The 13,796-nt window shown below is 37.7% G+C and overlaps 1 protein-coding gene across 1 annotated transcript in view; it reads left to right on the top strand.

Moving 5' to 3' along the window:
• The window catches only part of LOC145775871 (MAM and LDL-receptor class A domain-containing protein 1-like), a 98,203-nt gene that overhangs the window by 62,083 nt on the left and 22,324 nt on the right, over window positions 1–13,796 (top strand). Inside the window, exons 83-101 of the mRNA XM_082587257.1 lie at window positions 726–876; window positions 1,782–1,943; window positions 2,333–2,530; window positions 2,914–3,152; window positions 3,568–3,769; window positions 4,116–4,280; window positions 4,870–5,051; window positions 5,506–5,623; window positions 6,163–6,337; window positions 6,709–6,880; window positions 7,249–7,377; window positions 8,030–8,128; window positions 8,980–9,153; window positions 9,791–9,976; window positions 10,267–10,364; window positions 10,831–10,984; window positions 11,515–11,639; window positions 11,822–11,976; window positions 12,393–12,561. Coding sequence (XP_082443383.1) covers window positions 726–876; window positions 1,782–1,943; window positions 2,333–2,530; window positions 2,914–3,152; window positions 3,568–3,769; window positions 4,116–4,280; window positions 4,870–5,051; window positions 5,506–5,623; window positions 6,163–6,337; window positions 6,709–6,880; window positions 7,249–7,377; window positions 8,030–8,128; window positions 8,980–9,153; window positions 9,791–9,976; window positions 10,267–10,364; window positions 10,831–10,984; window positions 11,515–11,639; window positions 11,822–11,976; window positions 12,393–12,561 — 3,053 coding nt within the window. The remainder of the gene's footprint in view (window positions 1–725; window positions 877–1,781; window positions 1,944–2,332; window positions 2,531–2,913; window positions 3,153–3,567; window positions 3,770–4,115; window positions 4,281–4,869; window positions 5,052–5,505; window positions 5,624–6,162; window positions 6,338–6,708; window positions 6,881–7,248; window positions 7,378–8,029; window positions 8,129–8,979; window positions 9,154–9,790; window positions 9,977–10,266; window positions 10,365–10,830; window positions 10,985–11,514; window positions 11,640–11,821; window positions 11,977–12,392; window positions 12,562–13,796) is intronic.

Below are 13,796 nucleotides of genomic sequence, written 5' to 3'. Positions count from 1 at the left end.
CCAAAAACTTTACCAGTTAAAGAGAGATGCTCCAGTTTTTGCTTTATTATTACATGGCCGAGAAATTTATATTGTCTGGTTTTCATACTTTTTGACAGAGATCTGGTTTGGTTCACTTGGTGTAAAATTTCTTTACATCCTTTGCCAGCCATGAAATACGTTGCATTCTACGGAAGCACCACATTTCAAAAGCATTGTAGATAGCAATGGCCTGTGCTAGTCAAATCATGGCTCAAAATACCTCGTGAATATTACAAAGATGTATAGACTAGTTAAATTTATGAAATATTATCCTAATTTTGGCTGCCTTTACATTTGTGAACAGTTTTTGTTCAGGTATTTAAACTTGTGTCTGTAATCTTGCATTGGGTAGTTTAATCCAACTACGAAAAATAAAACGTCAAATGCTTTTACATGGAAGAAAAAAAAGTACGGTATTTTAAAGAATTTCCATAAATGAGTGGAAACCCAAAACAATGGCTTGAGTGTCATTTTAGTGTTGATGTAAATTTCTTTGCGTTCATTTCAAAAAATATATTACCAGAAATGTAAGTGTACTGGCACTCTATACAATTGCGGAGAGTGTTCCAAGAAATTCTTCTACTTGAAAGTTTATACCGTGGCCTGCGAGCAAAATAACATCAAAGTGGCGATACATCATTGAAGTTCAAATCCAACCAATTTTTATTCAAGATTCTTGACGTTTGATAATGTTGTTTTCCCAGGTTAACAAGAAAATCAACAACGAAGACAATATCGTGTGGTCCTTGATCGGCAACCAGGCAAACGCGTGGTACCAAGGGACAGTGAGACTCGGCCGCACCACAAGACCGTTCCAGATTGACATTACCGCAACAAGGAGCTTTGATGTGCTTGGTAACTGATGCTTTAGGGGGAAAATAGATGGTTTGAACTAGAGGGGTGCTACATATGGCTCCCGGTTTCCATTTATGCGGCCCTTTCTGTAATATTAAAAAAACAGCTGTAAAATGTTTTTTTGTGCTATATTTTTATTGTGAGTGCAGCTGCGCAAACGAGCCAAGTCCTAAAATATGAAACAAGAACGTTTGAATATCCAATACGAAATAAGTGGTTAAAAAATTATTTTCTGTAGCTTTTTGTACCACGTTTTTGGAGGTTTTCAAGATTGCAAAGTCGACTTTCAACGTTTTTCTCCTATCTTTAAACTCCTTGTTGAAAAATGTTGTACACTTCTTTAATTAAATGGAATAGAAATGCGAAACAATGTTGAACTCAAACAACTTGCAATAAAAACGTTTCCATTACCTCACCTTTCACACAAGCTATGTGTATTATATCAGATAACAAAAGTTTAGAAAAAGTATAGGAAACTATCTTTTTCTCTATAAGCATGTGGTAAAGTAGTTCATAAAAGCATAATACTAAAATGTTAAACACTTTTCTAGCCAACTCTTCTGTCATTGAACTATGAAAGATTTTCATGAAAGTTTTAATACGCCTGAGCTTTAGTATCAGGCTGTTGCATTTGCAAGCTTAGAACAAAGCAAGGTTCAATCGATTTCATGACAATTTCTAGAAAAAAACTTGTGACACATGACATTGCAAATTTGTGACAGGTGAAATTTTATATTCCTGACAGATGATATTACAAATATGTGACAGGTGACATTTTATATTCCTGACAGATGATATTACAAATTTGTGACAGGTGACATTCTATATTGCTAACAGGTGATATTGCAAATTTGTGACAGGTGACATTGCAAATTTGTGACAGGTAACATCATATTATGTGACAGGTGACATTGCAATCGATGATATCGCTTTTCAAAACTGCGAGCTTCCTCCTCCTCAAGACTCATGCTCCAGCAACGAGTTCCATTGCGTAAGAGGAGCGTGTGTGGACCAGACCAGGATCTGTGATTACGCTGACGACTGTGGTGACAGCTCTGACGAAAGTGGTAAGATGAAGTGAAAGCAAGACAATGCTTCAGTATTGCTATTGCTTTATAGATAAACTTTCAGCCACGTATTCGTGTGTTAAAGCTTTATCTATGCAAATCAACAGTTTGCCTTAAAAAGTTAGGGGAAGTTCTATTAGATAGTTTACATTAGCGTAGCACTAACAATTTATATAGTTCACTTTATTATGTATTAACTACTTTCTTTGCCACTTGGATGTTTTATAAACACTTTCTTTCTGCTTTTTGAAACACAATGCAAACGGGCAACTGAAGAAAACCTTATCACCTACTTTGGGATAGAGTATAGTCTAGTATTCTCTATGGTTGTCCGAAAAATGTTGACTTCACCATCAACATGTACTAAATTCATGTCCTTTGCTTTCAAGGTTGCTCTAGTTACCCAGGACGGTGTGACTTTGAACTAGGGGGAACATGCGACTGGTCCCAGATGACTGATGACGAATTCGATTGGACCCTTTCATCCGGATACAGATGCCGCCCGGAGACAGGACCTTGCATTGACCACACTACTTACACTAAAAACGGCCACTTCCTCTTTGTCAACTCTGGCCCTCAGGAAAGTGGTGAGATTGAAGTCAGCGTTTGTTAACGTCTGTTCATAAAAAGAATGTTTAGTGTGAGCACTTGCATTGCTGACTTGAATTTATAATTTCGTCATTTACAGACAGAAAATTGAATTATACTGTACTTTTTATATAAGTCCATGTACTTAAATGCTGTCGTAAATGTTTGGTACGAATTAAAGCGCAGAGAGAGTAAAAAAATGAATGATTTGTAAATTGTAATGTTAGTGTTTTATTTACGCATTGTTGTGCTGTAGTAATCAAACAAACAATGTAAAAGCCCTGCAGACCTACAAGCGTGTGTAAGTTATTTGTTTACGTTTATTACGTTAAGTTACGTTAATTACATGTTTACGTTAATTATCCCTAATTGTAATATGCAGGTGATTTGGCTCGCTTGATTAGTCCCACGATGGCAGTTGCTTCAGGTTCGAATCCCGGCGACTGCGTTCTGCGGCTTCATTATCACATGTGGGGTGAAAATATTAGGAAGCTTAGTGTTTCAACAAGAACCCAAAATGGAGGACCTTTGACCGAAGTATGGTCTAAGTACGGCAGCCAAGGAAATAATTGGGAAAGGGCTTCCGTGAACTTAAATCCGACGTCAGGAATCCCGTTCCAGGTACTGAGCTGCTGCAGTGCAATACGGTTGTGCATTTTTTTAAATTGTTGAGAAATAAAATTTCTAAAAGTAAGATAGCTTTGCATGAAAACAAAAAAGCAATTGCAGTGAGACTATCAAAGTCAACAATCTCTAAATCTTCAATTTTTAAAGAACTTTCATGAAATATTAAAATACATTAGGTTATTGCATGCTCTATTTGTACGACGCTGGAAAGTGCGCCAGCTCGACACCGCTCAAGAGCATGTTAATGTGTCTTTAATAAGACACACAGTGGTACGATTGAAATTGGCCACTAAATGTGGCTTTCTTGTATTTCCATCTACAAAATCTAAATTTTCAATCTCCGTGTGTTAACCTGGATACAACTGAAAACGCTTTCAAAAAGATTTCAACTCAAATTGACACTCTTCAGGTAATCATTGAAGGAATGGCTCCTAACTCGGACCTTGGGGACACCGCTATAGACGACATCAGTTTCAGCTCAAGTTGCGTTGTTGATGGAGGAGATCTTCCTCCAGGAACCACAGTAGCATCCACCACCGTGTCTCCTTGTCCAAAAGGACAATTTCATTGCGGAGATGGAACCTGCATCGATAACGACAGATACTGCGATGGTGAGCCATTGTTACCACTTTTGTGGTAATTTAACCTAATTGTAAAGAAAGTAATTTCAGGTCAAAATTGTGTAGTGCATAGCTCACTGATGCAGAACCAAGAAGATAACAGACTACATCATTCTACGAAACCAAGCGAAAGTGTGTCAGAGTCCTAAACGACTGAGTGTGATTTAGAGAGCAATTTTTTGTGCTGATGAATCTTGGAAAGCTGTAGTACAAATTTACTTTTGCAACGTCTTGTAAGAGAAAGACAAAATTCTCAACGTAAACCTATTGATTATTCTGAGCATGTTTAAAGTTAGACATCAACACAACGTATAACAACATAAATGTAAACAAACAGGATCGATTGATTGCCTGACTGGTTCTGATGAAGCGACATGCGGCGATTGCAACTTTGAAGTTGACACTTGTGGATGGACAGACGTCAGCTCAGGAGAGTATCAGTGGGATAGGTCACAAAGCACTGGCCTACCTGCAGTAGACCACACAAACGGGTCCCCCACGGGTATGACTCTCTTATGAGAAAGTTAAAATGTGTTTTTGTCTCCTGTTATTTATTGAACGCGATACCATTCACAAAAGGTGCATTTCTGAAAACAGCTTGGATATTTTTCAAGGAAAAATAAGTACTTCCAATTTAAAGAATGTATCTTAGAAAACAAATGTTTAAATTCTTTTTTAATCTTCAAATTCTTACTGCTTATTTGCGATCACTGCATGCATTTCCAATGAAAGGCTGCAAATATGCAAATATGTTGCACTATGCATAAACGCATATTTTTACGACTAGACCAGATATTGGAAGTTATATAAAAGCTTCACTTTGAATAAACGTGTCTCAGACAAGAAGACGTAAAATATCATAAACCTTAGTGTAAACGTAAACAGACAGAAAGCTGCAGAAAGCAAAAAGTGTTTTCATAATTCATCAAACACTGTGAAAAAACATCAACCTATCCTGTTTCTTGTTTTCACGCTCGACAAAATCAGTAAAATGTTTTGCAATTATCTGAAAAGATTAAAGCAAATTTGAAAACGTTTGCAAACTGAAATTTATCGAATGCAGAAATAATTTGTCAAACTTAATATCACAGGTTGGTTTATGTTTTTGGACCCTTCAACTGGAGATTACATGAACTACGCTCACCTGTACGGTCCATTGTTGAGAGAAGCCTCTTCCACATGCCACCTGAACTTCTGGTACTACATGTACTCAACTTCGTCTACCTTCGATTCCAAGATAGCTGTCCTAGTCACCTCAAACTCAATAACTGAAGTAAGTTTGTGTTTGTTTTTCTATTTTTTTTATTTTATTTCTCTCGGCTGAAGGCGCTACATTTTTTACTTCATTGTATTTTAGTGTTGATTTAGGATGTTGTATTAAGCTGGCTGTTACTTGTTATGTTGTCACTGAAAAGTTTTTTCTTTATCCTCTTTAAGCGAAAGTACGTTGAAAATTCTCGAAATACAGTACATTCTTAGCAAAACAATATAAACCCAAAACTTGATCAAATGCAATTGAAATTGAGCAATATTCTGGCAATTTGAAGTCTGAATATATACTAAAGCTATGAACCATATTTTTTTATTTAAATATGTCTCAGTCAGAAACCTAAATTACTTCTTCTGTACATCGATTTAACGTCCGCATACGTTGAATCTCTGCAAAAAGGAGATTTTCTGTATGAGATTTCAGCACATAAAATCAACATGAAATTTGGTTTCTTCAGATCGTATGGAGCAGCGCAATCAACGGAGGCGACAAATGGAATAATGTCAACGTGGCCATCGGACAGAGAGAGCACGGATATGACGTCATGTTTGAAGCCTACCACGGGTCATCTGGAGGTGACGCAGTGTTCAAGGCTCTAAATTCTCCAGATTTGGAACAACCGCTTTTTAAGATTTGATTGTATCATTCTTCTTTGTCTTCTCTTTAACTCGGACTCTTCAACAAATAATCTTCCTTGATTGCTTGTGCTAGTACGGTGTGACTTGTAGGCCTACTGGAAAGAGTATTTTTACTTATTGTGTGTGTCAACCTTTTGCTTAGTTATCTTGTTAAAATTTACAAGCTGGAAACGCAATTCTATTTCTGAAATGAATACCAACATGTTTTGTAAAGACGCAGTTTTTTTATTGTTTTGAACCATGATAAGGCTTCTTCAAAAGAGTAATCATTTGAAGATAAATAGTGATAATGATAGTGATAATAAAGCTTAGTTACTATGCTATCTTTCATCTCTCTGCTGTTTTGAACCAGCCTTGTGCTCACTAGTTTGAATATTCATCCGCTTGAAGACAGTGTTACAGTAGGCTATATCGAATAACAATGACAGCTGTGCAACCTTAGTCATTGTTTTCATCCATTCGTTTGACTTTTCCAGCAAGAGTCGCCATTGATGACATCTCATTCGAGGATTGTTACCGATCCTCCACCTCCCAGTGCGATTTTGGAGAGTTCCAATGCTCCAGTGGATCCTGTGTCCCGACGGAGCAGAGATGCGACTTCATGAACCAGTGTGATGACAATAGCGATGAGGCTAACTGCCCCGCTTATCAGTGAGTTGTCTGTTCAAAATTGCTAGCATTTAGGTTGATTTATCGTATTTTATCATTGAATCAACAGATATAATATGCTATTGACAGTTTTATAATAGTGACCACTCTTTGTTTTGCCAATCGGTCTCATCATCATACGTTTTCATAACTTGTGTATACAAACTGGTCTGCAATCATTCGTCCATTGTCAATCAACAGCAATATGCAGTGAGTAGCCTACTTTTATCAACTACGTGTTTGATCCAGTTTATTCGTAGTCTTGAAGTGTTTTTTGTTGGATTCTATCACACGATTATGTGACTATTAAAATGAATTGAAGTTTTGAACATAAAACGTTGAAATATCAGCTCAGAGCTGTGTCCTTTTTCTAGGGCCTGCGACTTTAACACAGACTATTGTTTGTGGACAAAAGACTCCAGCAGCACATTGCTAGTCAACCGAGGTGTTCTATTTGGCGGGACTGCTCCATCGCAGGACCACAATGCCAACCAAAATGGAGCCTACTTGTATGTGAAGGCGTCGGCACAAAACACGGCCCAGACTGTGAGTGAAATGTGTTATAGAAAAAGAAGTGTTCAAAGTTTCTAACTAGATATCTAGATATCAAAATCCATCGTTTTTATTGCATTCATTTATTGTGTGAAGAACGTGAACTAATGTAAAAAGAACATTACAAATTACGTACTGTATCTAGTGTATCTCTGTTTGAATTTTACAACTAGCATAATTGCTATAAAAATATATTTTCAAGTATCCATAAAACCATTTGTCTTTAAAATTTTGGCTTCAAAAAGTTTCTAACACGACTCAGTATCTTCTTTTTGCTTATTGCAAATGGTGGCTTTTAATTTGAAAATTTTACTGTTTTCATATTTCATTCACTATTTTGGTTGTCTTTTGTTCATTTACAGGCGCGTTTAGTGGGACCCACCATAGCCCCAGTAGACAACGACGCATGTGTGCTTCGTCTCTTCAAGTACATCAGTCCAGGGACGCAATCGCGCACTGCTGGAAAGATCGATGTCTCCATTATGACACCTGTAAGATGCTGTAACTCTAACTCATAATATCTATAATATACCTCGTCGTGCGACACCTTTCTTCGCTCGAAGTCATCAATGAGTAATTTTCTTTTCATAGTTGATTCACATTCTTATGTATGACTTTAAATTAGTTTTACCGAAATCGTTCCAATTTAATGTGTTGTTATTTTGTTAGTTGTATGCATTACGTTTGAACTATGCAATTCAATCCTATCAAGTTGCTATCAATCATCTGTCTATGGTATTCAACAATTATCTCTCTATCAAAGCTATACTTTAATTGATGACACCATGCAGTACACGGTGTATCCTGGATAATTATGTGCTATCTTTTCAATAGAGTCCAGTGACTCTGGTCACTAGCGACTTTATTAGAAACATAGTTATCGATAGAACTGGAAACATCACACGATCAACTTCGGTATTACATCGTCGAGGAAAATTTTGAATCTGAGACTTTTAAACAAAACAAAAAACTATCAAAACCAAAAATAAAATAATCTTGTTTATTGTTCCATAGGTTGCGTAGTTTTTTCGATCACCCAATATTCGATACAGCTAATTACCAGTTTCAAATAAGACTTAAGGTATATTTTATCTGACAAATTTTTATAACGAATTCTTTAAATTTGTCATCAACGTTTACCAGGCTGGCGGAGTGAGACTCGTTGATTCGATCGTAGGAGCTGATCCATCAGTTGGATGGAACTACGTCACTGTCGCTTTAAGTTCGTCACAATACTTCCAGGTACAAAAGCCACTCGTTTTGTACTATTTTTTCATTATTCCTTATTCTTTCATTATTCCCCGACGCCGACACACGCCCCATCGGTCTAACTCTACCAAGACAGGCATGGGTGCACCTCAACCGTCTCCGTACGGGCGTCGGGTTTTTCCGCTCAACCATGCACCAATGGGGAATGGCCTCTTCCTCCTCCTGTGAATGTGGTGCCGAGGAACAGACCGCATCATCAATGCTTGCTCCATCTTCAAGCCACCTAACGGAGTGGAAGGTCTGCGTGTCATGAATGATGAAACCAAAAACTGGCTGCTCTCTAGTAGCCTTCCACTGTAGTCCGGGAACAACGTGAATCTGGGGTGGTAAAAGGATAGACCCTCGGCCCCAGACGCTCACACGACGACGACGACGATTATTCCTTTTCCCAAATATAACCTTGTTTTTGGCAAGTTCTGTCACGTCCGGATGTGAAAGTGGTTCTTAATTTGAGTAAACTGGCTGCATCTTTGTTGTTTCACTTCTTATACCAAACGATTGACGTACAGTAGACACGGAGATTGTAACCTATACTAAATCCACGCTGCACATATTCTAATTTTAAAACAGCTGGTATAGGAGAAGGTTCAAGTTATTTTCAGAAAGTCGACAATGGGTGAGGTAAAAATCTTGACAACCGCTGTTGTTTCGAATAACGTATTCTTAAACTATCTCGCTACCCTTTACAAATGCAATGTCACTTCTACCTACCCGGTACATTTCATCGCTTGCTGATAATTATTATCAGCATCTGCTTTTACCTATTAGTTAACATTAAAGTAAAGCAAAAAGTAACATTGTTTTACATCGTCGTTACGTTCTAGGTGGTGATTGACGTCATTAGGAATTCAGAAACCAGCGGAACGATCTCAATGGATGACGTGAGCTTCTCACCAAGCTGTAGGATCGATCCGAACGCGATCCTTCCTTGCTCCGGAGACACTATTCCTTGTCAAGATGGAACATGTCTTGCTTCTGATAAATTCTGTAATTTCTTGGTAAGTTTTCTTGCATTTTCTTGCTGTTCCTGTCGGCTGCATAAACGAGTGTGGAGAATCTCGCTACAACGCTCAAAGGGGCGCCGGTTTGCCACCGCTCAAGAGCACGCTCTGTTGTGTGTTGACGATACCCTTTATTGCATGCCTGAAAGTGGACACGAATTGCCTGCACTTCACTAGAATATTGCCTACACCACACTGAATGCTTCCTCACCTACCTGTTCACTTAATCTAATTATTCAACCATGGACTTGCCTGGAAACGATGACGAAAACTTTGTTTGGTGCTTTCATGCTTGAAATTGAATTAATGTGTTTTACAAATAATGGACTTAGGGCGATACTTCGTTAACAGTTGCCAATTCATTGATGTTATAGTCCAAGCAATCAAACACACTGAAATAACTTCCAAATTGCTGCAAATTTAAAAACTAAAATAGCCAAGCGTTGCAATGTTTTTGTTTGGTACAAATTGCTTTTTTTTCCTTCAGCATCTTTTCGTGTTTGGATCCTAGTATCTAAAAACATGTTTCTTTGCTCATTTACTACGTCATAAAAATAATTCTTTGTAAAGAAATTACTGACGACACATTGAGGGTTCAAATAGCGGCAGTGGCTTTATTTTTTCTGTCTCACAGAACGAATGCCCAGATCTCTCGGACGAACTTGATTGTCCTTCCTCCTGTAACTTTGAGAATGGATTGTGTGGTTGGAATAACTCACCTGCGAATACTTTGAACTGGTTTGTTCAGAAGGGTACGGAAAGCAACCCCCCGGGAATAGGTGGCCCCTCAATGGATGGCACAACGTCTTCATCTGGAGGTATGGTCAAACATACATAATCTTTTAAGGCTTTTTATTCAAAAAAGGAAAAAGATGTCTTTCTTCCTCTTGCATCTGAGTCTTTGCCTAATTTGTAAACCAAGAATTTAGCTTGAGAAGACACACCACAATGATGTTGCTGAAGTAACAATATTATGGCAAACGTTAACATTTCAAACTTTTTTGGAAGTTGTTGAACTTTTTCAAAGAATTAGTGCACTTTTAAATCTTCAGTATAGCTCTTCAAACAGTATTTTCGATATCGTTTGTTATCTTTCGTTTTTTAGGCCACTTCGTCATCTTGAAGGTCACAAGCAGCGGATACTCTGGCACAAATAGCAACGTCACTAGCGCCACATACACGCAGTCAGGACTGACTTGCAAATTCAGGTAATCTTGCTATAATTTCACATAAATTTCAAGTCTGAAAACGTTAGACATTATTTTTGCAAAAGTATTTGCTAAAGGTTGTCCAGCAAATACAATAAATAAAACTACATTCGTTTCTCTTCTAATAAATGTTTGAAAGTTTTTAAATTTGTCGGCTCCCTATTTAATTATCCCTTCAAGATTTGTAACAACCATAAGCTACAGCTTCTCAGCTATTTCTAACTAAAGTTCATTGAAAGGGATATGTCGTCTATTAATAACAATACCAAGACATTTCCAAATAGTGGCAAAGAGCTTGACTGCATAGATACCAAAGTCGGCTAGAAAGATCCAAATTCCACTATTTCACCGTGATTCGTCTGGTTTGAAAACGCTGTGCTTTACTGGCTATGAAATCAATTTGAGTTACATGCTTTTAGAAGAAATTAATCTTTTTTTGCTTAAATTTGTTTTCGACTTTGCCAAGGTTCTCTTACTACATGTACGGTGATTTCGCAACACTCAAGGTTCTGGTTTTATCCGGTTCTGTGTCACGTGAGCTCTGGCAAGTGAAGGGAGATCAGGGAAGCAACTGGGTTGACGAAATGATCACCATGCCAACGTGCCTCTCACAGTTTCAGGTTTGACACTTAACGACGTAGGTTACATCACGTATTTCTACAACGACCAACAGTTTAGAATTTGAAGACAAGATAGTTCCCATTTAAAGAAAAAATTTCATCTCACTTTCAACATGGTGCTCATGCGATGTACCCATATAGGCCTAACTATCGTCCACGTATAGCCTACTTCTCCAAATAAAGTTTTCCTGTCTACCAAAACGTGGGGGACTTAAACTTTTGAGTAGGAAACATTGGAATCTTAATTTAGTATTTCCATTTTTTACACTTGGGATGTTTGTAGGAAATTTATTATTTTCAAACGATTTAAGATTCAAATTTCAATTTTTTTACACTTAAAAATATCTTTCGTCATATCTGCTCAAATTTGGTTGGTCCATTTTGTTTAAGTTTAAGGCAGTCGGCCATCACTATACTTTTGTCTTTATTGCATTAGATGCGCAGCAACGGCAGCATTACATGATGTTTGATATAGCTCTAGATTCACTTTCCTTTTTTATTACTTTAAAAAAACTTATTTCCATTCTCAGGTCATTTTCCAAGCTTCTATCACTTCGATCAACCTTGGCTCAGTCGCTATTGATGACGTCAGCTTTGAAGCTTGCAGCTATCCTGACCCAACCATGCCGACAACTTGTGGATCCACACAAAAACAGTGAGGGATTTGAAAAGCGATACCTTTGAGCTGAAATATAAAACGCATCGTTATTACAAGTTATATGCATTTTCATGCTTGCAACTCTAGTTGGTTTAGAATTTTAAACGATCGCTACAATGGCAAGTAGCCTACATATCACTATTTTGTGACCATGTTCGAAAATACTCGCTTATTTAAAGGTGCCAAAGTGGTCACTGTGTGCCTCAAGACACTTGGTGTGACTTTAACTACGACTGCTGCGACGGAACAGATGAAAATGGGTTCGAATGCGCCAGTTACTCGAGATGCAATTTCGAAAGAGATTTCTGTGACTGGAAAAAGACAAAAAGCAATGGTAAATAGTTTTCTTAATTTTGCAACAGAAATAGTTTTCCAATTCTTATCTACACGAAAAGTGGTCGGCTGTCGATGTAGATTTAATTGGTTTATCACATTGGGACCTTGTATTGTGCCGATCTTTTTATGTATGGTAACAGAGTCCAATAGTTGCAACGACTGTATAAATTAACACGACAGCCAAACTCATACGCAAGAAAAATATTGATCTTTCTTAAAAACATTGACTTATTTAGATTTGGGAATTAAAATTGGAGTTGGTTTAGATTTCGTATCCACCTTTTTATATCGACGCAATACCAAAAGACACGGCATTGAATTAACGGCCATTGTTTTAATGCGTTCACTATTCTGAGTTTTAAAGAAAGTACATTTTGTAAAAATAGAATAATTATCAAGTTTTATCTGCTTCAGGTAACCTTCCAGAATGGGCTGTGGGTAGTAGCTCATCACTTGCGTTTGACCACACCACTGGTCAGCGTAGTGGCCAGTACGCCTACTTGGACTCAAGTATCATGACAGGGGGTGTAGCAGCGAAGATTCAAAGCCTCGCTTTCACAGCTCAATCTGATTGCTACATAAGGTGGCATTTGCTTTCTTTAGTTTACTTTCATCAACATATCACTAGGATACAACTCTTTACGTTTACTTATCGTATTTGTACGCTATTTAGGGTTGGGTGCACCAACAGTGGATCCTTTACTGAAAGGAGATTTATTTCCGATTAATTTCTGTGTTTTTCCTTTACGCACCAACCATAATCCGGTAATAAGAACCACCACGGCTAGAGAACCACCACGGCTAGAGAACCACCAATTATTGATCCACAAATGAACTTTGCGTAAACCTTCTCAATTTCCTAATCAGACGATTAAAAACCGGCCGCTTAAAAAATGAACTGCTTGTGCATCCAAATTTAGAAGATTTTTGCTGCTTGTACAAACCATCAAAAAATAATTTGAGGTTTTGATGAATTTCTAGATGTTCCGGGCACTGGTCTGTGTTTTGATAAGGTACTTAAACTTTGGAATAGCTGACCGTAAAGAGAGAGAGAAATAACTTTACTTGCCAATCAGATTCTATAATGGTACGATACACAATAAGCTTACATCACAATAACAAACAGTTCATGAGTATAGAGCAGGGGTCGGCAACCTACGGCCCGCGGGCCGGATCCGGCCCGCCAAGCAAAATTATCCGGCCCGCAGCATTTTTGCAAATTGTAGTTGGCGGGCCAAAACGAACATCCCATTATTTTATGCTGCCATTTGGTTTTACATAACAGAATTAAGATTACTAAATGTTATGTAAAACTTTCGCAATTTTTACTTTTCCATATTTATCCGTAACGCTCACTTGTAATCACGTAGCCTGTGTACTTATGCCGCAACAATGCTTAGTTAGGGCATTGTCGCCATTTTGAATTTCCTTGATATTCTTTCTCTGCGAACTGCATTTTAGAGAGAGCGACGTTGCAGGCCTGACAGATAGTTTGATAGATTTGAAGTTTTAAGAATTAGTTTGTTTGAAGGTTGATAATTTAGAAATATGTGTAGCTTAGGAAGCAGGAATTGGCCTTTTTAGTGACAGCCGGTCCAGACTTTTAAATTACTTTATTTTTTAGAGTTATAATTTACTCCCAGTTCCATTTTTCCGTTTTTTTCAACAAGTGATTCTTGTCTTTGAAGAATTTGCTGCTTGTTAGAATCCACCAAGCATAGGAAATTATCACAAAGCGCCTTTGTACCCGCGACCTATCGATCACGGGTCGCTTTGTTATAGTAAACTAGGTTTGGGGCAAAATTTAGCTTAAGCTTG

The sequence above is a fragment of the Aplidium turbinatum genome, chromosome 8 (assembly GCF_918807975.1).
Source record: "Aplidium turbinatum chromosome 8, kaAplTurb1.1, whole genome shotgun sequence".
NCBI lineage: Eukaryota > Metazoa > Chordata > Ascidiacea > Aplousobranchia > Polyclinidae > Aplidium > Aplidium turbinatum.
Note: the sequence above shows the minus strand (reverse complement) of the source record. Positions and strands in the feature narration are given on the sequence as shown.